Raw genomic sequence first — 14,718 nt, 5'->3', positions numbered from 1 at the left:
GCAATGCGGAGGCAGCACAAAGCGCGCGCCACGCTTCCTCCCGCATTTCTTTCAAAAGCCCCATTGTTCGCCAGGCATCTGGTCCTGATCTCAGCCTATTCGTGCCCGCTGACCCCGCTTCTCGCCGCGCACCCGCTCGCCCAACGGGCCTCCCGTAAAGCCTGCTTGATGAATTAAAAAGCAGCACCAGCCATCTGGCCTCCCAAGGCTGGGCTTCGGCTCCCCGGTCCCGCAGCCTCCCCAGCCTCCCTCCGCCGGGTTCGCTCCGCAAACACGGACCCAAGCTCGTCGCGTTCACCGCTTTTCGGTCCTTACATCTAGGAGAAGGAGGGGGGAAAAAAAATAATAATAATACAACGGAACGTTCTCACTTGCCTGAGTCCTTCGAAATTCAAGCACAAATACAAGATTAATCCTTCCTTTGTGAGGTCTTGTCTTTAAGTCGTGGTATGTAATGATCCTCAGCACTGCAGCAGAGGGGAATAAAAAAATGCAGGGATCATAAGCAGGGGGAGGACAGGGCTTACTTACATCAGGGTTTCTGCCACATGACAATAGGTTTGAGAGGGAAGAATAAGCTGGCAGCAGCAGCTGACAGTGCAAAAGGGAGAACGCAGAAGCCTGCCTTTTATATTATTGGTGACATTTCTAACACATGACAACAATTTCCATCTGTATTTAAGCTGGGAGTGTGAGGAAAAGAGCATTACATCACGGCTCCTCTATTCCTAGGGGCTGTGGAATATGTAGGCCAGAGGGATTAAAAAGCACCTGTATGCGCTGGAGATCTGAAACACCCCAAGGCAGATTTCCCCCCACCGCCACCTCTCCCTCACCCTTCCTATTTCTCTGTCACCTCCACGGAGCCGCTGTTTGGGAACGCGCCCAGGGAAGTGCAAAATGGTATTGTCCTACTTTGCAAGGCGCAGGAAGGGGGGAACGATGTGAACACGTATTTCGAGCTGTCTCTCTCCGTAGGAGATACGGCACTCGTTTTTGCAAGCAATCAGACAAAACACAGAGCATCTCTCTGGCTTCCACTGTGCTCGTCCCAAGGGCTTTGAGTTTCTCTTAAAGCACCGACTTTCATCTTCCTTTTAAATCTGCAGGGAATTTCAGTGACAGTAACAAGGATTTTTTTTCCCCCTCTTTCTTTTAGAGCCAACACACACGCCTGCATCTTTTTGAAAGCAAACATCAAGAACGGGGGCCAAAGATAGTTTGGAAGATGCACTTGACTGCTTCAGAGCCAGCAGGTGTCCGTCTTGGACGCTTTCCACCTATCTCGGAGGACAGGATTGCTCAAGGCAACACCGAAACCCCGGGGGAGGACAGCCACACGTGGAAACCTGCTTCCCCAACAGCTTCAACGGGGGCTTCTGTGGGTCCTGAGGACCACACAGGAGGTGCTGTGGGGGCACTCCAGGCACCTAATCCCGTGGGACAGGGTTTGGGAACTATGGGGCCAGCCCTTGCTGCTGCAAGAAGTGGGTGTTTTGAACCCTACGAGCCGTGGTTTGCAAAGCAGCTCGGTACGGGTGGAGACACAGGCAACAAGTCCCAGGTTTTGAGCACACGCACATTAGGGCCAGGAAGCATGAGGAGAAAACATCCATTGCGGCACCAAACCCAACGGCGCGAATCCTACAGCTGCTCTGGCACAAGCACCCAGCCCTCCCAAGTGCTTGAACCAGGCAGGGGCGAGATGCCACCTACCACCTAGTCGGTACATCTCATAGTACTTCTATGAGGGAAAAGGACCCACACAAACAGGAGGATGGCCTGGCTATCAGAATATACCACAGTCTTTTTTTTTTTACAGGGACACGAGCATCTCCATGAAATTACCACCTGGACAAAGGTGCTGGCCCATTAAGTCTCTTGCCTAAAGAGAACAAGTAAGAATTGTTTAAGGAGCTGCCTTCCCTGCCCTTCAACAACAGCATCCATGGGTCTGAGGCTGGTCTTGGTTGGGTGACTGGTCAGCTCACAGCCTCTGTGGGAAGTCTGAAGCCTTTCGTAACGATGAGTTTAGAATGCTGGATACTGTAAATTTAAAGACTGCACAAAGAAAATAAATAACTTAATTCCTTGCTTCTTCTTCACATCCACAAAACAAAAATTCTGCCCAAGCCATACTGAAACACTCCCACCAGATGATGGTTCTGTGAGGGAGCAGTTAATTGGGACATTCTAAAATATAAATAAATGCTTCTTTATTTAAAAAAAAAGAAAAAGAAATGGAGCATTTTACATTTATTCAGAGATGCAGTGCCCCAATCATTTATGAAAACTCTTTCATAAGATTTAGAAGGGGGGAAAAAGGAAACAATGAAATGACTTATTTTTAATCTGAGGTTTAAAGGCTTTTTCTCTATCCAAAAAAAAAGGAGTCCCCCACACAGAAAGAAATTGAATGCAAACCTCTGTTTCTGTATCATAAAAGCTCCTTCGAGCACCAGAGTAATCAATTTCTCAGAGCCTGTGTGGTCTACAGCAAAAGCCAAAGAAGGTATTTAAGTTTATACAGCCTTCAGCATTTTGATGGCTTGCTTTTGAAATATGACATGTTTAAATTTTATATCTTTTTTAAAGTTGGTTATGTTTTTAGAAAGTGGTTGCTGTCAGTAGAAAAAAAAATAGAAACAAAGGAGAATAAATGAAACTCAACCTGGTTTTGAGCTGTTTGTACATTTTAAAATCAGAGTAACTCAAAGCTCTAGCAAGAGAACTCTAAGAATGGTAATTACAGCTCCCTTCATTACATTACATCCAGACTTATTTTAGCATCAAACACTTTGACTCATACCAACAAATAAAAACAATATTCATTAAGTGTGGTGCTCCAATGCCAAACACCACCAGATCAACATTGATGCAGATTTACAGAAAGAGTAAAGCAAACAGTCGGTCGGATGCGAGAGAGCCCTGCACCTTTTCTCGAGCAGAAAGCCAAAGGCAAATCATAAATCACTTCTGGATGGGGAGAGGAGCCTGTCCTTACAGTAACCCCAGCTTCCCACCATGGAACAAGACCATCTTGAGACGTGGTTTTACAGCTGGGATTTAACTCGCGGGGTGGAAGAAGTGTGAGATAGAGCACTCCTGTAGGTAGGAACAAACCTCTCCAACAGACTTCTCAATCTTTCATCAGTGCGTTTTGGATCCAATTCACTTACCATGTGGGAACAGCAAATGGGGAACAAACTGTGAATTCAAATAACTGTAAACTCAGCAAGATGTGGAAATAAAACACAGATGGTGCACTTCAGATTAAGGGTCAGTGTTTCAGCGTCGCTTTCCACTTTTACATTCTGATAGGTGATGTATAACAACCACCTCCTCCTTGAGACAGCACTCTAAATAAAGTGTGACTCACTTAGGGAAACACAGAGGCGAGCGATACCTCCAAGGAAGCCTCCCTGCCGAGCAGGAGGAGCTGGAGGTACTTTGTTAGGCTGTGGCTCATGGGTTTTCCTCCTTGAGGATTAACAGTTGGGAATGGAAGTCATATGTGCTGGGTGGACACAGCTGAATAAAGCGTGTTGAGCTTTTCCAAGTCCCTGGCATGCAGAGGTAGGGCTGCTCTGCCTGGCATCCATCACAGCCCCTGCCACAGCACCTACCTGGTCTCCTCCTCACCATCTTCATCTCCAGCAGCATTTTGCAGAGGCTGCCCTGATACCTGTCTGCAAGAGCCAAGAACACAACCACTGCTACCAGCATCACCCCATGCCAACCCTTACACCAAGTGCCTGGTACTAAAATACCTCGGAGGCTCACGTTTGGCTTGCCTGAACATTGGGTTCATTTTTCTTCTGAGACTGATTTTGTCCTAAATCCCAGGAATGGAATTTAGGATGACTTTATTCTTGTTGTGAAGTGTTAATTGCACGCCCAGGGCCCTCTAAGAAAGGTTCTGCTTGTAAGCACAAGTTCAAAGAAAAAAATAAAACAGTAAGTACAGATTAGATGACAGAAGAACTATAAATCTATAGGAGCCTGAAATGTCAGATAGCGAGGAGGCAGTAGTGACTGTAAGGTGACTATTACCTTCAAAATATGCCGGAGGTTGTTTATCAGATCAGAGTTAATGAGGGAGAAATCTAATAGTACTATAATATTAAATTTACCATTTTAATGGTATCATCAATGCTCTGTAATGTGGGCAATTTACAGACTGTCTGTCAGCGTGATGCTCCGCCGTGGTTAGTTACACGGCAGCGGCACGATCACGTCCTGTCAGCCCTTCCCTTCCAGAAAACACCGTGTGCTGAGCAGGGCATTGCAGGAGCCTGAGATAGCAATGTGTATGCATATTTTAATCACAGGAATACAAAAATGGGAGTGCTATTTATGAAGGTTATAGGTTTCTTTTATTGCTGGAAGACCTGGGGTCAGCTCCATCCTGCTGTTGAGCGCAGCCTTCCTACTTGTGCACTGCCATCCAGTGTCCTGCTGGGTTCCCCTCAACTCTTGCCTGTCTGCTTTTCTCAAACCCTTACACACCTGGAATTAGGAGGGCTGAAAATAACCTCACAATCTAAGCACAACTTGCAGATCTCATGCAGTACCACCCCAGCCCCCAAAACAAAACCAACCAAACAAAACCCAACCACCCCACAGCCTGGAAGAACATGCAAGATGATGGAGGTAAGGGCTCTGAAACTAACAGGTGAATGAGAAGAGCCACAACATCCAGTTTTAATCTTTTCCTGACTAACTCAAGACCCGTGAACAGCAGGAGACGGTAATGCTGTGTTTATAAATAGCCACCTCCTCATGTATTCAAGGAAGAGTTTGCCGGAACAGCTTCTTAATTTGGAGTTCCTCCTTCCTCCGCCACCTGCCCAGCCCCTCGGTTCTGAGGTGCACAAGTTCAAATTCCTCACACTGCAAGAATTACCTGCATATTTTAGCATATGGCAAGCAGCTTTAAAGGAGCATACTGTAGTGGCAGTATTGGAATGCCATCATGGTCTGAGATATAAACAAAATTCTCAGTTTATCCAACAGGAGATCCTGCTTCTTCCTACAGACCTCCCTTGACTAACACCAGAATCTGTTTGCAATGGTTTTATTTATTTTTTTAATTCACAAATGAAGTGTTAAACCTGAAGCTTAAAGAAGCGCAGGTAAGGAACAAATGATGAAGAATAAAATAACTCAATGGCAGCTAATGCTTCCAAGGGTCTGATGTCTTCCTCCACCTTCAGCTCCACAAAGACCCTACAAGTAGATCTGCCAGACCTGTATCTACCTGCATACATCTCTCATTCTGGAGATACATTAGCCTTTCAAAGAGTCATTTATTAAACATTTCCATTTAAATAATAATTTTCACAATTCTCGGTGAAACAGATGTATTCCCTGTTAAATCAGTAATTAAGAGCAGCCTGGGACATTACAAAGCCCCGTGAAAGGAATTCAGGGAACTAGTGTCCCCCTTAAACAAATCTGTTCTGGCAATGACCCAGGAATCTTGTCTTCATAACTCACAGCTCTAATTATTCAAAAGGACATTATAAAAGAAGGATATATCTAGACTGTTATGACTAATAGGAAAGATTTATTTCTCCTACAATAGGGGTAGAACTAGAAATATTTGTTCTATTTTTTTTTCTACCTTCCTATCCACTGGGAGCTAAAAAAATAATAAAATCAATGAAGATTAATTTACAGAGTTATTCCTAGTAGAGATACTGGGTATGACTCTCCCCAAAGAAAACCAGCTAGCAGAAGCTAAACAGTTTTATAAATGCTCACACAGCTAATCTCCTCTCTGCTGAAATAAACAGAGAAAGGATTAGAGAACAAATACACCACACTTTACGTGAAGAAGCACGGTAATGTTAACAAAAAAAAAAAGGTAATTGTTTGAAGATGAAATGCAGCAAGACCGTATTCACCACCAAAACCACCAGGAGTTTGTATCTGCCATTGCTCTCCTGGGCTCCGAGACTGCCACGGTAGCAATATATGTGACTGGCAATCACACAGGCAGCTCCTTCTCTGGCATGCCACTGGTTTTGCCCACATTAAATTGCCGGGACTGAACTGGACCAGAATAATATCATATAAATGGGATTTTCAAGTGCCCTTTAAAAAAAAAAAGAAAAAAAAGGAAAAGAAAAAAAAAGTAGTGATATCTTTAACTAAAGAAGCATGAGACTTTCATATCTATGAAACAACCACGCAAATCAACACACCCAAGTACAAACATACCTATATAAAGCGATGGTGACTGTCTTCTAGAGAGTTAAACGTGAAATACGAGGTGTGCATCCCAAACACAACTGTGAATGCAAGAACAGGTTCAAGAATAGGCATGTGTTTGATTTTTCCTAATTCTAAACTTTGCCTGGGAAACTCGTTATGTTGGCTTGTACTACAATCAATACACTGTAAACTGCAAGCAGATACACAGGAGGAGTTGAAAAGAAATTAAACTGCCTGGTTTATGGAATCAAAAGCTGGGATTTTGCAGCCATCACAAGAGATTTAAGCAGGACACTAGGACATCATGTTAAAAATTTGGGCAAAAGGACACTCATCACCTTTGCCCACACACTCTTCAGCAGATCCTCAGTCCGTGACTTTTGGAGATATTGTGGTTCTTCCATTCTATAGTTTAAATTGTGATGGCGAATGAAACTACAGCAGGATGGAGAGGGTTTTGAAGTGAATAATCTGGGGTGACTCATCTCCACCCCTTCAACCTCCCAACAGCAGTACCTGCTTTCACCTCTCATTTACTCTCAAGCTTTCCAGGAGACTCACAACCTCGGAAGCCTTTCCATTTTAAATCATATGCACAGACTTCGTTTGCACTACCGAAATACCCACTCACAGATGCTTTTCTGTAGTACAAGGCAACTGCAATGAAAAAAAATGTGAAATCAAGTACATTGGGGACTAACAAAGAAAACAAAGAAAACTAGCCATGTAATCTCTTCCCACACTTCTTACCCAAATCTCCTTTGGCAAACAGCATGGGAGAGCCTATAAGGCTGAGCTCTTCTGCTTTGTACTGTTCTCTGGTGCCTCATGCAATTTCAACCGGGTGCACAGCGAAACACAAAAAAGCTATTCCTCACAAATGGGTAAGCAGATGGAGCAATATTTGCTATCATAAGTGCTTTTATTTCCAAATGTGAAAAAATAAAAAATAATATACCGAATAGTTCCACTGGCACAAAATGCACTATTGATCTAAAAGGACAGAGCAGATGGAAAGAAAAAAAAAAGGTCTGAAGTCTCCTAGATTCAACAGAAATGACTGTGTATAGAAAGGACCTAAACTACAGATATACTGGTCCTATTGTTCAAAGCAGGGCATTTTTCTCTCTCAGAAGTGAAAACACACCTGGTTCACTAGCTTGTGATATAATTGTATCCCTGGAAACTGCAGGGGACTCAATTCCACACTCCTGGGAACCTGGCTACAAGAATTTTCTAAACCCGCTAGTTGTACCCAAGATACAGTCCCTGATGAAAATAAAGGGGAAAAAGTAAATTTGTGCATATTAGCTGCCATGGAAAATCTCGCTCATGCTTCAGAGTTAGATAACTGACAAGGAAGCGTTCTTGAGAAAAATGATCTTTACATAACGCCGGTACCTGTACGTTGTGCCCTAGTGATAAGGGTTCTATTTTAAAAACATTTCAAACTTTCTGCTCACACAGATCTTGTAAAACAATTAATTGCTCTTCCTGTGGTAGGAAGAGATCAGCCCACCGCTCATCACCTTATCAGTGTGTGCTTTCAAATTAATATTTCATGGACACTGCAACTTTTTCTCATTACAAAAGCAGAATTACATTTCTAGGAAGGGAACTGCAACAAAAGGTACTTGGATAATAAATACGGCTGCAGTTCTGGAAAGCTTTTGAGAATTCAAAGAACATTTGTTTACATAAACTGATGATTTATTGCCTGCAAAGAAAAATAATGTGCACTGTCAGTGATTCTGTTTATCCTTAATAAAAATTAGCAACCAAAAATAACTTCAAAATTGTGACTCAAGTATCCCCACATGTAAAAGCACATGCACTTGTAACATAAAGGTCTTTCTGCTTCACTTCAATGATTTTTCCCTGTGTATTGATATTCTGTTATACCCAATATTGTACAGAGAAATACTAGCTGTAAGCTGGTTTGCATGTCCTCCATCAGTTCGTTAACAAGTTCAGAAATCCTTGTGGGGAACCCAGTGCTAAGTGGTTCTCTGCCAGTTGCAGGTGATGGAGGTTATGCGTGTAACAGCTTATCCGACTCCTGGAGCATCTCAACTACCCTTTGGTATTTTAATTAGCCATGAAAACATTTACTCCAGGTAATAAGTTCTACATTCACTTACTAAGGTCTTTCCTATAAATACCGTGAAGTTTCCTGGGTCAGTCTTGCTGGCTTTCCTTAGCAGGACACGCTCCCTTTGCACCAGCAATCCCTTGGAATAAAGAAACTCAAAGTTGCCCCCGAAATGTGAAGAACTCAGGCCAGCCAGGTGCCTGGCAGTCACTGCGTTTTTTCTGAGCCTCCTTACAGATCACTCAACACTTACACTATTGATTTTTTATTCGTTCCTTCCCATTTTGCTCCATGCTCCCCTCTAAGACTAACCACAGCGGCTGTAATTGAAGACACGGGAACAGATCAAACCCTGGGAAGGCAGGAGAAGAGGCAGCAGAAATGAAAGCGGTATCTCTCGAACACTAAACTCTCCAGCCAATTAATCCCAGGGCATATACTTGTTTTGGGAAAGTGAATCAACTGTTGAATGATGACCTCTTGAGGTTTTAAACGTCAACTTTAGGAAGAAAAAAAAAGAAAAAGGTAACTACAGAGCGTCTAGGCTGACATCTAACGCTTAACTCTGGGCTAGGCATTACACTGTCCCTGTTTCATCAACCATCAAAAAGACCTTGGTTTTCCCTGAGTTTTGATGACCGCAGCCAAGCAAAAAATAAATAAATAAAAAAAAAAGTATTGCACCATACTGAAATAAGACAAATGCAGAATATACTTGAATAGTGATCTATTGTTTTAGTCATGCCTGCACTGGGTGCGCTCCTTTGGCAAGTTAGGGTGCAGATACCAGGCTGCAGATGTCTGTGCACATTACTGAGGACTGCAGAAAATGCAGAATCGAGTAAAGGTGCTCAGGTGGATCCCCTTCCACCCCCAAACACACACACCGATAAGCTTTTATGGAAATAATCTCTGGTTCTTCTTCAGACGCTGGGAAAACCACTGTCAGGTTGTTGAGAAGAAGCATCTAGGACAAATGGCCAGTGCTGCTTGTTTATTTTAAACAGATGCCCTCTACCATCATTTCAAAATGAGGAAGATAATCCTGTCTGTTCAGCCTTCCGTGAACGCTGCTTTAGACACGCTGCTGCACCAGGACATGAAAGGAAGCTGCCATCCCATCCCTTCCTCAATTAACACTACTGCAAGGTAAGGCTGCTTGGGAACACCTATTTCGGATGCAGCAGCACGGATATATTCTTACATGCTCTTCCAACTAATCACATTTTCCACTAAGCACACCTTCACATGCACCAATGCGATTTTGAGGAGTTCTGCTTCTAGAAACACTGTGAGAGCGAGTGGCAGGCTGGCAACACGCTGCACCTCCCGGCCCCTCAGCCTGCCCCACGCCAGGGGGGACACAAATCCCATCAGCTTCTCTTAGCACGGGTGGACCCCATCGCACCCCACGCAGTCGGCAGACCTGCCCTTTTGTCCTCAGGGTTTTTTCCAGCTCAACTTCGCCAGCCTAAGTGAAATCCACACTAAAAAAAAAAAAAGCCGTGGGCAATGTCTCTGCATCAGCCAAAGCACTTTTGGTGTAGTCATGGCCAGTCGGTGATCGTGACACCGTTGCCAAGTCACAGTCTACTCCAAGCTCAATGGAGCCATTAACTAGCCCACAAACAGAGCATTATTTCTGGTGGTCTACATTAGGCACGTCAGAAAACCGGAAAAATGTGGTGCTTCAAAACGAAACGAGGCCAAGGGGACAGCGAGAGCCTGCCCTAACATCTTGCTAATCTGGATGATGTCTTAGAGTTTTTTTTTTTCTGGTTTTGACAGTGGATCCTATGTGCAAGGGATGAGAACAGATATTTGGACGTGTAAAGAGAATAACTTTGCTGAAGTTTAAGGTGCTGATTTCTTTACGCAGAAGACAAAAATACTATTAAAAAGTCTCAAGACCCAGCATGTGAAGTCAACAGTGAAATGAGAGCATCAGGAAGAAAGTGGAGGAAATAGCACACGGTTGGTTTAGCTAAAATAAAAGCCAGCTCAGTGTCTGAGCAGCACTGTTTCAAAGACTTGTGCATTGTAAATGCACGGCTTCATTAGTGTCTCTGCACCATCCCCATACAGAAACATGTCCTGCCTCTCTTCCTTACCCACAGTCCTAGATTACGACGCTGAAGTTGTAAAACCCAGAGAAGAATGCTTTGTGACTGTGAATAAGCCCGTGGGTGTGGTGTGATAGCAAGAGCAGAGCGCTGAGGATGGCACAAACACCAAACCTGGAGGCCACCTGGAAGCTTGTCACAGCTTTGTTTACTACAGATCTTTGCAGGAAAACTCAGTGTGATGGGGAGCGGGGAGCTGAGGGTACCAAGGGCTGGAGGAAGCGTGCTGGAGGGCAGAGGGATGAGCGCTGAGGCTGGCCAGAGCTGGGGCAGGACTGCGTGGGGCTTCCCATCTGAGCTAATACAGGCATTTGCAGATGCCTCTTTATGATTTCAGCTTGCAAAAATAACTGTGCACTTCATCTACTTTTTGCAATAATAATTCCCATTTGGGTGCATTCCTAGGTCTCATTTCTTTACAGACAGCTCCCGTGTTTAGGGGTGAAGTCTCCTGCTCTCTCAGAAGCCCGTACCTGTGTCATCCATTTAGGCAACGCTCACATCGTCCCAACTCCATGAAAGCAACTGAAGTTGCTCCCCATGGAGCACAGCTAATTCCTAACCAACTCCCCTATAACAGGCAGGCGGCTGTGCGGGAGCCAGCAGCCCTTGGACCTGAATCCCCAACTCAACCAAGTGAGCGAGAGCTGAAGCATGAGGGAGCCTAACTAGAATTTTTGGGGAAGAACAGGTTAATGTTGCCTTTCTCCATTTTGCATTTAGTAATTATCACTTCATTTAGCCCTTCTATTAGTGCTACAAAAAGCAGCTGGCAGGCCAAGCACGCTCAGTCCAAGTGACCTTGTGTTCTTGTTCGTGTTTACCACATAATCAGCAGAGAATTCCATTTCCCAAATACAAGACTTCATAATCCATTAGCACTAGAGATTGGTCCAGGGCTCTGGATTTACTGGTCACGTGCACCAAGGAATAAAAATATGAGTGTACAGCTAGATTAATCTCCAGACCTGTAAAGCATTCCAACCCACCATGCCTGCAGGAGTCTCATTCAAATTCACACATGAATATTAGCATCATTCTTAAAAGCTACCACTAATGCCATCCCCACGGTACACGAAGAGAAAATTAAATGTTACCTGCTTTACAACTCAGCAAGTATGAAGACACACGGTAACCGAACTCCACTTCTCAGATTTTCCATTTGTCTCATAAACGGAACATGAGTACTGATGTTCTTATTAACACACCAGCAGCACAAACCTCCTCCTCCTATTTCCAGGAGGCAGCAATCGCTTTCACCGGTCTTAATTTTAAATCAAAAGTCTTTAGCGAGTCCAAGCAGTTTAGCTCACCATCAAGTTCAATAAATCAGAGAATAGAATCAATGGAAAGCATTTCAAAATGTAACCTTGGTAACACACAAAATGCTTCCACAGTACTTCACTCATTTGCTTTATTTGCTGCTTCAGAAATTAGAAATTGGGATGTAACACATAGGCAGAAGGACGTTAGCATTAAGACATTGCATCTACCGAGCCCAACACTGCATAACGTTTTCCTAGAAGGCACTTTCCCCATTATACCTTAAAAACCTGCAGCCAGGCAAGTTAGACGACTGAAAACTAATCATATTTCATGTTAACAAAATGGAAAATGGAAGTATTCAATAGAAAATAACAATCCGTATTTATTCTTTACGTCCACGCACAGCACTTAAGAGGTAATTTGGTCCATGCTTTCCACTGATAAAACGAGAACAAACTCAACAGCGATATACAACATCTGCCATTTGAGGAATCAACATCTATCAGCGCTACCACACAATTCTAGCTGTGGCCCTACACAGTTCTCCCATGTGCAACACTCAGATTGAAAACAGCTATTACTCTACCTACCATTATGTGGTATTTGTTGGTAAATACTCATTTTTGAGTGGCAACATCATTATTCAATATTTATACAAGTCCTCCAGTATAAACAGCCTCTGATTCATGAGAGATAGAAAGCTTAAATATGTTTTGCTGCTCAATTCAGCATGCTATAACTAAGAGTTTACTACCTCTTAGCCAAGCCTGATCTAAAAGGCTTGCCATTATCTTCAGAGCTCATCAAGGTCCAAGCAGAAAAACCTTTTGTTTTCAATATCCTCTCCTAGAGGTTGGAGAATGGTGCAACGAAATAGGATCTTTTTCTGCTTTCTGTTCATCTTCCCCAAAAGCTAAGCACAGGCTGATTTGGGGTAAAGATTCTGAACTTTTAAAGTTTAGCACTCTCTAAACTTCTCGGTTCTCCTGCTGGTTGGTTTCTGGGTGAAAAAGAGCATTTCCTTCTTAGCTTCACTTTTGCTGCTTACCGCCTACGCGAACTGCAGATGTGACCTTCCAACAGTGGCAGTGCCCTCTTTCAGTGTGACCCAGCCACAAAATGCTGTTCCATTTCACACATTAAATAAGCATCAGAAATAAAAGTTTTGCTAACAAAATAAATATAAAAGCCACTTTTTGTTCATAGGTTTCAAAACAATAGAGGAACATGCACCATAATGATATTAATGAGCACTTTCTAAGGCAAGAACTCTCTTTTAAAATCTTTTTTTTTTTCTTCACAGTAGAGCAGCATCAGAGCCTTGTAACAGACCATCAACTGTTCCAAAAAGGTCATCACAGAAGCCAACTACAAGGATGAACTGGTTTCCCTGCCAACCCTATCTCAACCCTTTCTGCTGTCACACATGGAAGTTTGTTCTATCTGAAAACTGAGCTGTGCACACCACCACACAAAGGCTGCCTCCAATACATAAATCCACAAATAAATGAATAAATAAATAAACCAATTAAAATTCCAGTCCACGTAATCCACCAGGTCAGTGTTTTGTTACTTACAAGGCACAGCATGGCGATAAAGGTTATCTCTAATAGTCTGCTGTAGATCGTGATCCGGCGATCCCTTCTGAAACCTCTGGTTGAGATAATGTCTCAGGTCTTTGTTCAGTCTGCTTCCTGCAAAGAAAACACAGCCATTTATTTATTTCTAAATGCACACAATTAACATTTCCAATTCAGGCAAATGTTAGGCTTCCATTCAGAGTCCCCTAAATTATGGCATGCTGACTTTACGAGCGGAGGCTCATCTTCCTCTACAAATGGCTAATTACCAAAAATAACTCGCTGTAAACAAGAGGTCTCTCTTGCCTCGTAACGCATCTTTCTTCCTGTGGTGCTAAACAGATCATGATTCCCTTTTATCACTTATTTGTCTGAGCAAATGGAGAAAGACAGATGACGTGGAAGAGATGAAAGATAATAAAGGTAGAGGATTGTTTTTGCAACCCACTGGAGAGTGAGCTGGGCAGGGAGATGGAAAGGGAAGACTGCTCCCATCAGAGGTACTAACACAGCCAAACATGGCACAAAATCAAAGATGAGCTGTACTTTGCACTGCTACCTACCCCTGCACACAGCAGGGGTTGGGAAATGACTGAAGGAGTTAAGAGCACCCAAAGTTCTTTAAAAAAAAACAAACAGAATAATATCCAACACTTCTCACTTGAATTTGTTTCCCCATTCAGCTTTGAACACTTCCATAAATATGTGAGAATAAAGACAGATGAGCTAAAAACAACAACAACCAAAAAAAGCAAGACTTTGTTGTAAATGAACATTCAGCACCAAATCTTTTCTTGTAGCAGAACATATGAACTGGAGCAACTTAATGAAGTCTTTTCCCAGAAATGAAATATTTCCAAATCTGAAATAATGCTGACATTAATTTGACTGAAAAGCAAAAGCAATCCCACATAAACCTACTGAGAATGGGGATAGAAACCCTTTTGTTCTTAGAATAAGGAGTGGAAAAGTAGTTCACACAGGCTGCGGCAGATCTGCACCGTGGGTGCAAGAAGCTTGTAGAGAGGGGTTCAAGGGGAGAGTGGGAAAGGACACAGAAGATGGAGACACTGCAGGAGGGTAGCAAAAAATGTAGGAAATTTCTTGAGCTGAAAATGAATTGCTGGTGGCTGGGAGACTACTGGGAGAGGAGTAGGGGACTATCAAATATTTTGCAGTATCCTTTCCTTTGCTAGGCATTTGTTTAAGGCCACAGACTGAGCTAGAACACTGGGCAACGTGAACCTCGGGGTGAACCCCTAGAGCTGTTAATAGGGTCTTTTACAATTTGCACGATCATTTTCTTTATTGGGTTGTGAACATGTAATGCAGAGGCCATCTCAATATTTGTTGACACTGCATTTAACATTACAGTTGCAGATTCCTGGCTGGAGCCTCTAGGAGCCACTGCAAAACAAATCAAGAATGATAATACTGC

The 14,718-nt window shown here is 43.2% G+C and overlaps 1 protein-coding gene across 30 annotated transcripts in view; it reads right to left on the bottom strand.

Moving 5' to 3' along the window:
- The window catches only part of MAGI1 (membrane associated guanylate kinase, WW and PDZ domain containing 1), a 317,508-nt gene that overhangs the window by 152,602 nt on the left and 150,188 nt on the right, over positions 1 to 14,718 (bottom strand). For all 30 annotated transcript variants that reach the window (XM_068694412.1, XM_068694411.1, XM_068694418.1 and 27 more), the window contains exon 2: positions 13,278 to 13,394. In XM_068694412.1, coding sequence (XP_068550513.1) covers positions 13,278 to 13,394 — 117 coding nt within the window. The remainder of the gene's footprint in view (positions 1 to 13,277; positions 13,395 to 14,718) is intronic.

Source organism: Anas acuta, chromosome 11, assembly GCF_963932015.1.
Source record: "Anas acuta chromosome 11, bAnaAcu1.1, whole genome shotgun sequence".
Lineage (NCBI taxonomy): Eukaryota > Metazoa > Chordata > Aves > Anseriformes > Anatidae > Anas > Anas acuta.
The sequence above is the reverse complement of the archived record's forward strand: the minus strand, read 5'-3'. Positions and strand labels throughout refer to the sequence as shown.